The following is a 14,323-nucleotide window of genomic DNA, read 5'->3' as shown; positions in this document are numbered from 1 at the left end:
AGCCCCAGTTAAAGCTTCCTTTATAAGGGTTGCCTTGGTGTTGGTGTCTCTTCAGCAGTAGAACAGGGACCAAGACACGCTCTTGTAGGGGGCGAGGTCAATTGATAAATAACCAGACCAGCTCTGTTCAAAAGATTTTAATAATTGGGGGAAGACTTACATGACCAAGGATCCTGAGAACGCCAGGAGTGCAGGAAACCAAAGAGAGCGAAAACAAACGCACACCACGGGTGTTTTAAAGGGAGAGGACACGCCCCTCCCCCCGGAGGGCCATGCCCCTCAAACAAGGGGATTGGTGAGCTCCCCATCACACTCTTCTCCTGCCAACACTTCATCCATTGGATGGAGTCGCGCAGCCACGGCACACTGGAGCTTTCAGGAGTTGTGGCTCCAGGGAGCCAACTCGGGTCCTCATTCAGGCTTGGTGGCAAGTGTTTTTACCTGCTGAGCAGCTTACTGGCTTCAATATCATTTATTTTAAAACATATTTAAATTATTATGGGACAAAAGGAAGAAACTAACATAGATTACCGAAGTCATAGCCCAAGAGAAGCTCAGCGGGTACCTTGATCTGTCCTGTCTGGTATCCTGAAAGGTATTTCATCTTCAGATGCTTCTGTCAGTAGACTGTTGGAAGTTGCTGTAGAATTGTCCTCACTTAAAGAGGCCCAGAGAATACCTGTATTTCCTCATAAGCTAGGCTGTGTTTTTGCAATGCTTAGATGATACTTAGAATGGACAGTGATGTGTTCTGATGTGTCAAGTTAACCCGTGTGAGTGGTGTGCAGAGGGTGTTACAAATTTGTAGATGGCGTCTTAAGACTGTTAGTTTACTCCAAAGACTTGATTGTACCTTTGTTTCTTTTTGAGACAGGGCTTTTCTGTGTAGCCCTGACTGTCTTCCAACTCTGTAGACCAGGCTTGCCTCAAACTCAGAGACCCACCTGCCTCTGCCTCCCAAGTGCTGAGATCAAAGGCGTGCGCCACCACACCTGTCTTAGACTTGATCATACCTTACTAATGGTGCCAGCGTGCCAAAAAAAAGTGTTAACAGAAAGAGAAAGAAAGGCCAGAGTAGGAAGGAAACATCTGTAGAAAGGAATGATCAGTTTGAGAAGAGAGAGGTGTCCCTGTATCTGCAGTACTGTCCAGAGAAGGGCTGCCTTGGCAAGAGCCATGTGTGCCGTCTGTGCATCTGGTAACTCAGGGCTGACGTCGTTGATGTCACTCACTGCTTTGTGTTCACATTGTCCGGTCATTTGAGCTGATTATAGGCCTCCCAGCAACTCTCTGTGACTGTAACTTCTTCTCAACCGTAAGAGAGGGCTCTGCCCAGAGTTTCTTGTCTATTACCTGGGACTATATTAGTTGTCTTTTTACAATTACCAAAACAGATTTGGGTTTACACATTAAAAGGATAAAACCAACAGCAACTGTTTTGTAAAATATTAACACAATAATTGCTGATTAGTAGGGAATATACTAAAAAGTAGCCAGAAGCAATTTCTACACCATGTAGCTTTTCAGTGGGTCTTTATTTGAAACAAAACATCACCCAGAAAGGCATGATGGAGTGAATGGAAAGCCACAGTGAGCTGGGAAAGTAAGAGCAGATGTGTCAAGAAAGCTAAGTTGAGATTGCCACATGCCTCAGAGGCTTTGTAAAGAATTTGTACTTTATCATGTGATCTTAGAGGAATCACAAGAGTGGGGGTGTGTGCACGTGTGTGAGTGAGGGTGTGTGTGTGTTTGGTGCTGGTGAAGGAGTCTACAGACTCACTTATGTCAAGTAAGCACTGTATCTGTCTTAGGGGAGAACTGTCAGGAGACTTATGTGAACAGGTTTGACAGCTTTGCTTCTGGGCAGATGTAGGAAGCAAAATGCAGGCTTCATGGGGACAGAGGTTGAATCTGTTTGTTGTTTTTATTGAGGTTTCAGACGAGCTCCTGCCCACAGGACCGCTCTGGAGCTAAGGTAGACCATATATGTGAGGCGGCCTCTTCCCTCCCATTGTGACTGCCCTGGATGGTTCTGGTCACAGGACGTGTGGTCAGACAAATTTATAAGGGCAGTTCCTTGAGAGCAGAGCTCTGCTTTTAGAAATAGAGACCCATCAAGCATTTGCAATTTGTTCATACATTGTGCTTTTACAAATTCTACCCCTTGGTGGCGCTAAGAAACCGTTTTCCTGCACAGAAGATGTCACTGATGGCTGATCCCAGAAAGGTGCTTGCTATGCAAACCTGGGCAGAGGTGGAAGGAGAGAAGTGACTCCAGATTTGTTCTTTGACCTCAGCACACACACTGTGGTGCGTGTGCTCCCGCCCATCACACACAGTCACTGGTTTATCCACAGAGAGCGCTGCTGTTTGCTGAGGCTCCATGTCTTTACAGTTTCCTGTTCCAAAGATGTCTCTCCCTGGCTCTTCTTCACTCAGTGTTTTGTTTACACCTAGACTTCAGTTTAACTCTTGTTTCTTTTCAGTCATTAAAGAGAATGGTGGTGTCTCATTGTTCTGTATCCTGTGTCTTCATAAACCTGGTACAGTTGTCTGTCTCTTGGGCTCATACTACATCATCTTTTCCTGTAGGTACTCAATAAGTGATCAGTACAGAAATGGGGGGGGGCTTATTAGTTTGCCATGTTTGTTTTCTTTAATTATTTTGTGAATAGAGTGTATATAATGTTTCTATACTAATATGGACTTTTTCTGAAATAGATGCTGACATCAAAGTGCTTGAAGATGAATTTGATGAGCTCATAGTAGATGTGGCAACAAAGCGTAGGCAGTATCCTAGAAGGATCCTCGAGAGTGTCATCAAGACCTTGAAAGCACAGCACGAGAGTCTGGTGAGATGTTCACATTGAAATCCTCACACAGTGTTTTACCTCAGTAAAAAATTAGATTACCTTTCATATAGTACAGGCTGGCCTTGAACTCCTGATCTTCCAACCCCCAGCCCAAGTGCTGAGATTACAGTATGCACTACCACACCTGGCTGGGGTTACAGCGTGCACTACCACACCTGGCTGGCTCATCTTTCCAGGTGGGCAAAGCCGTAGGCCTGCTTTTTCCTGTAGGTATCAGTCACATGCTTGTCTTCTCGGTTTCAGACTGGGACAAATGCAAATGAGGCAAGCCCTGGTAGATTAGACCTGAGTCGCCTGGGTGTTGAGGAGATTTACTGGGCTGGCACTGCCCATCTTAATGACTATATGCGGGCTGTAGATTGTGCAATCCTCTATACCTTCAATTTTTCTTAAATCAGCAAGCTTTTTAAATGTGAGCCTCCCAGTCGTCCCTCCTTCTGCAGTGTTTCAGGGCATGAGAGGTCTGCAGTTGCTCTCAACATCCAGAGTCACATGACGATGGGAAAAACCGTCCACAGGAACATTCCATGCGGCTCACAGCGTTTGGCCTTAAGCACAGCCCTCGCTAGACTTCAGGGAATCGCTTGATGTGTGTTGGCTGCCGTGCCTCCTCCCTGGAGAAAACCCTGCAACAGTGGGGGTGGAGAGAGACCTGAGAGCATTGGTAGGCCCCTCCTTCTTTTCACCCTTTGGCTCAGGTTACCATTGAGCGAAAGTGGGACGGACATTTCCCTTTTCCGTTTGCCCCCTCTGGGACGGCCAGCCGTCCTGTGTGCTGCAGCTGTGGACAGTAATGAACGGTGGGACAGTCTGGCCGCTTTTAAAAAGTTTCCGTGGAAATTGGAATTCTGAGTCTCAGACGTTTGTCTTGGGTGAACCTCCCGTCACACTGGTCACTGCCCTGTAGTTTAGACACCAATGCCTTTTCTGATTATAATCTTCATCATGCTATTTCCTCTGTGTGCAGCAGATGGCAGTACGTAGAAGGTATTCAGAGCCAGGCATGGTGGCACATCCCTTTAATCCTAGCACTTGGGAGGCAGAGGCAGGCAGCTCTCTTGAGGTTGAGGCAAGCCTGATCTACAAAGGGAGTTCCAGGACAGCCAGGACTGTTACACAGAGAAACCCTGTCTCAGAAAACAAACAGCTAGGCGGTGGTGGCACATGCTTTTAATTCCAGCACTCAGGAGGCAGAGGCAGATGGATCTCTGTGAGTTCGAGACCAGCGTAGTCTACAAAGCTGGTTTCAGGACAGCCAGGACCAATATACAGAGAAACCTTGTCTTGAGAGAGAGAGACAGAGAGAGACAGAGACAGAGAGACAGAGAGAGAGAGAGAAAGAGAGAGACAGAGAGAGAGAGAACAAAAAGTTATTAAAAACTAAGGATAGTTTCCCTACATAGTTCAGGATCTAAAAAGAGAAAAGCCTGGGGGCTGACACTCTTGACTGTATTGGTGTACTTGCTGACACTAGCTGAAAGACGTGCTTATTTATCTGGGCATAACCTGTCTAAATTAATGTTTGGATCTGTGCTGTGTTTAGAAGCAGTATCGTCCTGTTGTACATCCCTTGGACCTGCGATGCGACCCGGACCCAGGTAAGCAGCTGGAGTGTCTGTTGACAATGACGTGTCCCTGCACTGGTCCCTAGCTGTGTGCGATGCAGAGCACCTGGCCCCTCTGGTGTGGCACACATGGTAGGTGCTCCTGGGTGCGGCTGCACAGCTGCTGACTGTACTAACAGGAACGCGATCCTCTTTCAGTTTTGCCGTGGGTTTCTTTTGTTGTCTTAGTTTTCTGTATTCATGATTTCAGATTTTATCTTTATTGTGGTCCTCCTGGTTTTCTCCGTTTTTGTTATTTAACTTCTTGAGTTGGCTCAGATACAGTTTTAATAAATGCAGTGAAGGCCACAGTGGATGAGCCCTGCTTTATATTCAGATTCTTGCATGTTTTCCAGTTTCCAATCCCAGTTCTCTCTTACCAGGCCCTGCGTTGCCTCCCCCTGCTGTGTGGATGCAGTGTTCCTTACTTTCTGGCATACTGTCTTTTTCCAGTCTCTGTTTAGAGTAGGAAGGCTCATCTCAGCCTTGGGTTTAAACCAGGGAAGCTTGACAATTCCACTGCCCTGCTGGAGCACATTAGTTCCTTCCATTTTACAGAGAGGCAGATTTGCAGCTACTGTTCCCTTGCTAGGGTCTGCATAATGAAGCAGTCCTGGCCAGGTTGTACGGGTCAGTGCTCCAAAGAAGTCCTTCCTACCAGTATCACCATGGCTGAGGACCAGGCTCCTCCTCCCGACTCCAGAAGCAGCATCTAGTCTACAGCAGCACCGTGCTCTGAGTGGGGGAACATGAGCCTGCAACAGGGTGCTTGGGTGAGAAGAAGCTGCTGTGGCAATGTTAAATGGGAATTTTTATGGTTACTGTTAAGAGGAAGAACTCTGAGGAATGAACTCGAATCCATGGGAAAAAGAATTGACAAATAAGATCAGATACTTGGCTGAGGCCAGATAAAAACCCCTGGGTTAAGACTTTGACTGTGTAGTTGGGTTTTGTTTGCTTGTTTTAACTTTTTTGGCTCTTTGACTCTCAGGGTCCCGCCACCCAGCTCCCAAATAAATCACACAGAGTCACACACCGGCACACACAGGCACACACAGGCACTTACTATTGTCTGTAAATGCCCAGCTTTAGCTTGGCTTATTTCTAGCCAGCTTTCCTTAAATTTCCTACGTTTTGCACCTCTGGGCTTTTCCTTTTCTTAGCTCTGTTTATCTTACCTTTACTCTCACTCCCTGACTGGCTGGTGGCCCTGGTGGCATCTTCTCCTTGTTCTCTTGTTCCTCGATCCCTCTTTTATTCCCTCTATTTATTCTGTCTGCCTGCCAGCCCCGCCTATTCTTTCTCTTGCCTAGCTATTGGCTGTTCAGCTCTTTATTAGACTAATCATGTGTTTCAGGCAGGCAAAGTAGCACAGCTTCTTCACAAAGTTAAACAAATGTGACATAAAAGAATGTAACACATCTTTGCATCATGAAAACAAATGTTCCACAGCATAAACAAATGCAACAACTCTCAATATCATATTCCACAGCAAGATTGGCACCACAGTGCTGTAGAAGGGCGAGGTGTGTTGGGCTCACAGCTTTTTAGCCTGTTTGTATTTTCAGCAGAAATGCTGACGTCCATCCATATGACTCATGGCATCGGTGGCATTGGTTGCCCCCCTCAGAAACTGATCCAGGCCTGGTGTCCTGTGAGCACGCGTGCTCATTCATGCTCAGGAAGCACACTGGCAGTAGGTGTGAGGCTGCAGCTGGGGCATTCCTGCTGAGTCTGCAGGCTGGGGAGGTTCATGTTCCCTTGTTAGTCAAGCAGTGACCCGGAAGCAAAACTGGGCTCATTGCTCAATCTTTCATTTCCACATTTTCATTTCCCCGTGTTTTAGAAAGCAAGCAGCCAGGGAAGACTGTTCTCAGAGGTTCTGAACTTCCACATTTTGTAAGGGCAATTTTTTCCCCCCAGCTATCCACTGATTAACTGTTTACCAATAAGATTTTGTCAGGAGCAGCCTTGAAAAGCCCCTGAAATGAAGAGGTTCTTTCCCCATTACCCTGCCTTATACACAGAGTGATGGCAGAGATGATCAGAGTTCTCCTGTAGTCGAAGCCTGAGTTCTAGGCTGGCTCTGCAAGCAGAGCCTTCAGGCAATCCTCGTTTCCTGGCAGTGCTGTCTAGCCTCAGGCACCGCTGAGCAGTCTGTGGTAGTGCTCACAAGCATCTACACTTCAGGGCTCACATTGCTGTCTGGGCTGCAGGACTTTTACTTTAAAGAGGAAAAGAGTTTATTTTGGAGATAATATGAGTGACCATGGCTGGGGAGTGCAGATTTAGGTTACTGCAAATTTCTTCCTTCCTTCCTTCCTTCCTTCCTTCCTTCCTTCCTTCCTTCCTTTCTTTCTTTCTTTCTTTCTTTCTGTTTTTCAAGACAGAGTTTCTCTGTAACTGTCCTGGAACTAGCTCTTGTAGACCAGGCTGGCTTTGAACTCAAAGAGATCCACCTGTCTCTGTCTTCCAAGTGCTGGGATTAAAGGTGTGCACCACCACCTCCCGGCCCTACTGCAGGTTTCGTGTTGCAGTGTGCTAACGGTTTCGTGGAGTTTTACAGTAGCAACAGAGAATCATTAGCAGAGCTATCTATTTGACGCATTGGTGCAAGTGTCAGGCAGGTGGTGACAAAGAAGCTGTCGGCCTAAGATGCTGTCTGGACAGCGTTGTTAGCTCTCTGTTGGTACATTTCAAAGGATTTATCTAATGGCCACAAAGATGTAAGGTCACTCACAGAGGTGGGCATACCTGGCTGGGAAGGGCAGTAAAGATGGCTCAGATAATTTGGCTCTGGACTTGAAACACTATCCTTTCCCGGTTGTATTAAGTCCATCAGCCTTAGAATGCTCTCTCTGAGGTGTGGTTGACATTGGTCAGAGATGTTCCTATGGAGGCTGTGGGGGAGGAGGCAGAGAACGCTATGGGGAAGCCCACCATCTCTCACACAGACTAGGAGACTTCCTCAGGCAGCGTTCCTGTGTTCTTCCCAGTTATAAAACATGGCAGATGCACTTAGGTTCATTGTGGGCAGGGAGCAAGAAGCTTCCTGCTTTGGAATTTCTTCAGGTATTGTTGGGAAATGATGTTTTTAACTTCTGAAAACTTTTATTTATGGTATGTGTTTGTGCATACACACATGTGCGTGCTGTAGTATGTGTGTGGAGGTCAGAGGACAATTACAGAAGTCTGTTCTCTCCTTCTACCTCATGGGTTCCAGGAATCAAATCAGGTTGTCAGGATTGGCAGCAAGTTCCTTTTCCTGCTGAGCCATCTTACCAGCCCAGAAAATAAGTTTTATGTCTCTACAGTATATTCACATTTTTTATGAGTTTTGCTTAACTTTGTGATGGCCTGGAATGTGTGGCCTCTTGCTGTTGCTTTCTGGGTGCTGAGGTCACAGGTGTCTGTCTCCTTTCTGTTAAAGGTCATTGTGAGGTGTATGTTCTTTCTCCCTTTTTGTCTTTAGTTTTGGTTCTATTCCTAGAATTATTGATAACTTGAGTTTTTATCATGTTTGCTTTTGAAACACTGTGTATCTTTGGGTGACCTGGAACTCACTATGTAGACCAGGTTAGCCTCAAATTTAGAGAGGCCCACGACCCACCTCTGCCTCCCATGTGCTGGATTAAAGGTGAGCACCGTCATATACTGCAGGCACCTTTAGTTTTGAAGGCAAAGGATTCAGTTTACTTAATTAGAAAAGAAGAGGTACTGTAAATTCATAATTAAACATTGAGTTTTAGGATGGTATCAGGAAACCCATTCTCCTGATGCTCAGTCTTTCCCAGTTGTGAATGTACATCTTTGGGAAGACAGTGTGTGATTTCTGGCAGGGTGATATTTAGGGTGTCACATTGGATTCCAGATGTGAGTTCTAACTCTCCAGTTGTAGTTCCCCTTCTTGGGTTGTCTGTGAGAGGCGGCCATGAGGCCTGCTCTGACAGGATGTGTGGTGGCTGCAGCAGAACAGGCTTCAGGGAGTCTCTCCCCGCTCTGCTCTCATCGGAACTTCCTCAGAAGACTCATCACACACACCAGCTTCACTTTTTGTTTTGTTTTGTTTTTGAAACAGGGTCTCTCTATGTAGTCCCAGCTGTCCTGGAACTCCCTCTGTAGACCAGGCTGACCTTGAATTCACAGACATCCACCTGCCCCTGCCTCCTAAGTGCAGGGATTAAGGGTGTGCCACCATGCCTGGCTGTCCACTAGCTTCACTTAATCTTCTCATTGCTGTAGAAAACTATCAGTCTGGTGTTGGGCCCTTACCTCTTACGCTATGACATCCTTCAGTGTGAGCTGTCACTGCATCCCTTCAGACGTGACAGTTGCTTCTGCCTGCGTTCCGTTCCATCTCTCTGGCTTCCCCCCAGAACTGTGAATTCGTGGGTGTGGCAAACACGAGGTTCTCCATCTTCTACTCCAGTCTTCACCAGCTGCCCTCTCTGCTGCAAACCTCATCCTGTCTGTCCTTTCCTCATTATCCTGGGATTTCCTCACTTCTCTCCTCTCGTGGATCGTCTTTCCTAGTTCCTGTTTTCTCCTGGTTCTGATAGATTTCCTTATTTGGGTAAAGTGTATCCTAGCCTCTGACCCTGTCGTCGTCGTCAGTCCATTTGGCACCAGGTCCCTGTGAGTTGGTGTCACCCTCTTGGATTAAGGAAGTGCATGGCTGTGCACTGTTACAGCTTTTGAGTACCTGCCCTCAGGTGCTGGGGTCACCACTAGGTTAGATCCCACCCTTAGAGAACAGCCCTGTTCCCAGGAGAGGCCAGGCTTCTCATTGGTGTACATACTGCCCTCTAGTGGCCTTTCTGAAAAAGTTGGAGGATGTTTAGGGGTAAGGGATGGTGTAATTTGTAAAATTTGTAAAAGGGATTTGTAATCATGCCAGTTTTAGGACACCTCATCATATGCTTGGGTGTAAGTGTGCAAGCCTAGGGCCTCGCTCCATTTTACACCAAGCCCAGACTCCTCTTGGGCTTCCATGTTGTCATTACTTGTGCAACAGATGAAAAACAGGAATTGTTGGCAATGGGAAGACGAAGACCAAGAAAAGGTGGCATGGGGTATTTGGGGGCTGTAAGCTAAGTTCTTACTTCAGGAGCCTAGAGAGGAGGTTTTACTCAGGCCAAGGACGGCTGCTGCTGCTGCTGCTGCTGCTGCTGCTTCTGCTGCTGCTGCTGCTGCTGCTGCTGCTGCTAGCAAAAGCTGCAGCAACAGTAAAGACTGTGGCTGCCTTGTTCACACAGAGAAGTCAGAGTCATTGTTGCACATGTGTTTGTTGTAGAATAACAGAGTATACAACCTGATGAAGTTGTGTATCCGTACATGTGTCTATAACCACTACCATCTAGATATGAGTGTCTGATGGCCAGAAACACGGTAAACATTTTAAACCGTTTTCAGCTATGCCGTTCTGTCATGTGTACAGGGTATACAACAGTTTCCATAAATCCTGGAATCATAATGAAAATAGTCCATTGCATTTCTTCATGTCAACTATTGAAACTATTTCTTTAAATTTAGCAGTATTTTATCTGGGAGAAAGTGAAATGAGGAATAAGATGTATCGTCTGATACACACCCCCAGAAACCTGATATACCTGCCTGGCAACCATATCAGACCCACTGGAATGTTCTAGATGGTCACTTACTGAGAATTTTAATGTACACTTATGACTAAATGTGTTGATTTGAAAACATACTACTCTCATGTTGGATTGGTTACTAAAACAATAAACTATCCCTTGTGATTTCTGAGGTCGTTAACCTGGTAGAAGTGACTTTAGTTCCTCCCAGCATGGGCCTCTAAGCCTCCTGCCACCTCTCAACTTGCTTCTTCCAATGTCATGACAGAGTGCTCCCCCCGTGACAGAAGCCCTAAAACACCTTGATTGTGGCAGTGGCACGCTGTTAGAGCGGTCAGTTCCCAGTCACGCAGAGGGAAAGGGCCGCGTGCGTGCAAGTGTGCACACTGCAGTGGGGCTCTTGTGGGCCATTGTGAAGGTGGCTCATGCGCACAAGGATGCTAACGAGTTGTTGCAGTGTTAGGGTTCTTTGAAGACGGTATTACCAGGGTGGCCTACAGGCTACAGTCTGGGTAGTTCTCCTAAGGCTGTCTCCTGACGGAGAGGCCAGGGCAGCCATTGAGTCAGTCTCCAGTCGGCACTGGGTCCAGGGAATTCCGGTTGCACTGTTGGTCTTGAGTCTGCACTGAAGCCCTAGAGACGTGGGTTCTAGCGGCAGCGAAGGGATGCCTCAGCAGCAGGAGGCACAGCCTTGCGACCTTGCCTTAGTTCTGGGATCGAACATTTGCCAACCCCTTTGTGACCACTTTGCCTAGTCAGCTCACTGGCCCATGTTTTGCTTTTATAAAGTTCAGAATCATTTAAAAATAAAGTCTTAGCCTGCGCTTCTCTTAACTTGATGTACAGAGGGGTCAGCTGCAGGAATGTGTATAGAAGGGATGTCAGGTGCTCTTGGGGCACAGCGGGGACTGCCCAGCATCCAGCCTATGTGCACACCTTTGAATTGCTGTTCTCCTGGTCCTCTTACTCGTCTTGATAAATTGGATAGGATGTTGACTTCAGTAGATTACAAAGTAATGTAAGAAAAATTAGACTAAGGTGAACGGTCCTGACAGATTCCAGCCTGGATTGCATCTAAGTGTCTTCATGATTGACTAATTAGATAAAGAACCTAAAATACTGTTTGGTGGTTACTTGCAGCTTCTCATGTGGAAAATTTGAAAAGCCGTGGGGACGCCATAGCTAAGAAAATCAGTGACGCCATGAAGGTAAGTGCTGTGCTGTGCAGAGTGGGAACTAAGACAGTGCTGTGCTGTGCAGAGTGGGAACTAAGACAGTGCTTGCTCGCCGTGCCGGGCGTGTCTGGGCTGCAGGAGGATGCTCAGGAGTCTGTTCCGTGGCTCAGAGTGTGTTAGGCAGAAATAACATTCAAAGTTCCATTTATCAGGTGCCTGCTGTGTGCCGCATATTCTACCTGGCGGGTGCTTACCGTAAGCTGTGTATCCCCCTGGTTTCTCTAGTGAGATTAAACTTTCTGAGCTGTGCCAGGATGACACTGATGGTGACATTTACGGAGCATGTGGTGTCTGCTATACGTCTATCACACTAACCCCATAGGATAAGTATTTTAACCCCTGAATTGTAGACAGGGAAACTGAGGCACTAAGAGCCTCGATCATTTGCCCGACCAAGTTCCTGAACCAGGCTCTGGCTTTGGAGCTTGTCTGTTGTCATCTCTGCTTTCGTGCCAGGCTCAGACCCAGGTCTGGCACACGCTCATCACGCGGTGCCCGAGCTGTGTTCTAGGCATGGGGTTTGCTCTTCGTCACTCTAGTTATTACACTACGTCTGGGTCACCTCAAGGTCATCCTAACATGGTTTCTGCTGGGACATTTATTTTACCCAAGCATAAAAATAAATTCCTGGTACATGGAAATGATTTTTAAACTTGTGCCTCCCTAGTTCTGATGTCCATGTTCTGTGGCATTACTTTTGGTTTGTGTAGATTCCATGTTTTTCTGATAGTTGATCATCTATTGCTTTTATCCTATTCTTGATCCAGAGTTGGTGGGCTGGGTATTCAGCTTGCCTCATTTTTATAAACAAAACGTTATTGGAACAGAGATGGAATCATTCTTTAATTCCTGTGTGTTGTTTCTTTTATGTTCTAAATAGACTTGACCTAAAAAGTTCCAGTGCAGCATGTCCGTGTCTGTGTATTCCGTGTCTTTGTCTTGCATTCACCTTTGACCTGATATTTTCCTTCCCAAGGCTTTGCCTGCGTTAATTGAACAAGGAGACAGCTTTTCCCAGGTCTTGAAGATGCAGCCTGTCATCCAGCTACAGAGGATCAATCAGGAAGTCTTCTCCAGCTGTTATAGGAGCTCCGATACCAAGCCCGACAAGTCTGTAGATCAAATAGAAACCACGCCGACCGAGACTGCAGCCAGGAAAGCCTCGAACATTGTGCTAAAGAGAAAGCATGCCCCATCGGACCGCTCTCAGAGAAAGTGCTACCCGCTGCGGCTGAAGAGGATCAATCTCGACGGATGAGCTGTGGGTTGGGGAGTTGAAGTCAATGCTCTCAGCGTCTGGGTCACAGTCTGCTGCACGGGGGACGTGACTTAAACTGCCTGTGACTTTGCAGGCACAGTGCACCACTCTGCTTGTCCTGGGCTGTGGCGGGTTCTCTACGCCCTTGATCTCCTTCTGCGCTAGGTCCTCAGATGCCATCGGTCCCTGCAGCCTTGTAGCTGCTGAGGCCTCGCAGGAGTGTGCTCTGATGCCCTAGGGTGGTTCTGCACGGCAGCGTGTGCATGGCTAGCTCAGTTCATCGGGTGAGCACACCGAAGACAGGCCTGGCCTTGGCTCTGTTCCATGGGCAGTTAATTTATAGTTTTAGGGTTGTGTGAGATAAAGGTGAAGGCTATTGTTTATTCAGGGAAGATTCTTAAAAAGTAAACCTGAGGCTAGAGCCTCTGTTTCTTGCCTACACTTTCATGTCCGTAGGTTTTTTAATATAACTTGACTGGGAACTGATAGTTTCTTTTAAAGTCCTCATTTCCAAATAGATTCTTCCAGTTCAAAGCATACATTAGGATTGCTTGTCATGCCATGTACAGCAGATCTAGGCAGAGTGAGCTACCCCTGTTAAGGGCGTTGATATCTGACATAGTGTCACACTTAAAAGGGTCTCAGCAAACTTACACTCTGAGATTTAGCCACAGCCTCTCAGAGCCTGCATTGTGTCTCACAAGGTGCATTGTAGATAGGGCCTCTAGCTTACCACCTGTTTTCTTTTTGGCGATTATACACTTTTGTTCATTTCCAGAGGAATGTACTAAGGGCTTGGAAATTCTGTATTACTCTTGCTTGGTATGTCCTCATGATCATACACATCTAGGTTTGTCTGGTTTTCTCATTTGAAAAGGCCTTATGGTGAGGCCATTTATGGAATCTTTAGATTCTGTTTTAGTGTTTCTACAGAGCAATGTTTTGATTTGGTTTTGTGTTTTAAAATAACATATAAAGACCAAATTCCTGGCTTGTGCTCTCTCCAGCTAACAAAGCATTCTTGGTGCCAGCCTGAGCCGGACAGCAGGTCGGCACTCCGCGTTTCTGAGTGAACTGGCCTTTGCCTGAGAATCACTTGGCAACTTCAGGAGGTGGCTGTTGTTCTGTGATTGATCTCACTTCAGAAGTTCCCAAGCAGGCAAGGCCGGGCCACCAGGCTGTGAGGCAATGCGGTGGGTTTCCGTTGGGCAAGTGTTGTAGGACCCATTGGGAGCATGAGCTTGGAGGCGTCCCGCTGGGTGGTCCTCAGGATCCGAGGTGGCACCAAGAGGAGTTTTGAGTGATTCGCAAATGTCTGGCATGAATGTGGCTCGACCTTGGAGAGATGACTGGGGCCTGCGAACAACAGTTCTCAGTGGAGGCTTGTCTTCCAAGGGGGCCTTTGTCAAGGCCAAGGTGCTTCTGCCTACTGTAACTTAAGATGTTTGAGTGTGTGTGTCGGGAGAGGGGGTACTGCTGTCATCAGTGAGCAGACACTGCACATGCCCTGGATGGCAGATGCCCAGACCAGTGATCCTGAGGCAGAGAAGCCTGTTGAGGGGAGAGCAGCAGCGTAAGGTGGTGCGGCTGTTGTGCCATTCCAACCCATCTGGGAAGCGCTATCTGTACTGGTGTGTGACTGTTGTGGCATTCTGCCTGTTTATACCCTGTGTGTGTGTCCCCGCCAGCCTGGGCTGCCTGGCAATACCGTGTGTGTGTGTGTGTGTGTGTGTGTGTGTCCATCCATCAGTCTGGGCTG

At 47.1% G+C, this 14,323-nt stretch overlaps 1 protein-coding gene across 2 annotated transcripts in view; it reads left to right on the top strand.

Annotated features, from left to right (window-relative positions):
* Nsl1 (NSL1 component of MIS12 kinetochore complex) overlaps positions 1-14,323 on the top strand; it is a 17,148-nt gene extending 2,825 nt beyond the window's left edge. Inside the window, exons 1-5 of one of the 2 annotated variants that reach the window (XM_038349091.1) lie at positions 22-2,588; positions 2,722-2,852; positions 4,417-4,471; positions 11,212-11,279; positions 12,283-14,323. In XM_038349091.1, coding sequence (XP_038205019.1) covers positions 2,384-2,588; positions 2,722-2,852; positions 4,417-4,471; positions 11,212-11,279; positions 12,283-12,564 — 741 coding nt within the window. In that variant the 5' untranslated portion in view covers positions 22-2,383 and the 3' untranslated portion in view covers positions 12,565-14,323. Of the gene's footprint in view, positions 1-21; positions 2,589-2,721; positions 2,853-4,416; positions 4,472-11,211; positions 11,280-12,282 lie in introns of those variants that run through there. The other variant, XM_038349090.1, reaches the window with a different exon arrangement.

This window comes from Arvicola amphibius, chromosome 12, assembly GCF_903992535.2.
Source record: "Arvicola amphibius chromosome 12, mArvAmp1.2, whole genome shotgun sequence".
Taxonomy (NCBI): Eukaryota; Metazoa; Chordata; class Mammalia; order Rodentia; family Cricetidae; genus Arvicola; species Arvicola amphibius.
The sequence above is the reverse complement of the archived record's forward strand: the minus strand, read 5'-3'. Positions and strand labels throughout refer to the sequence as shown.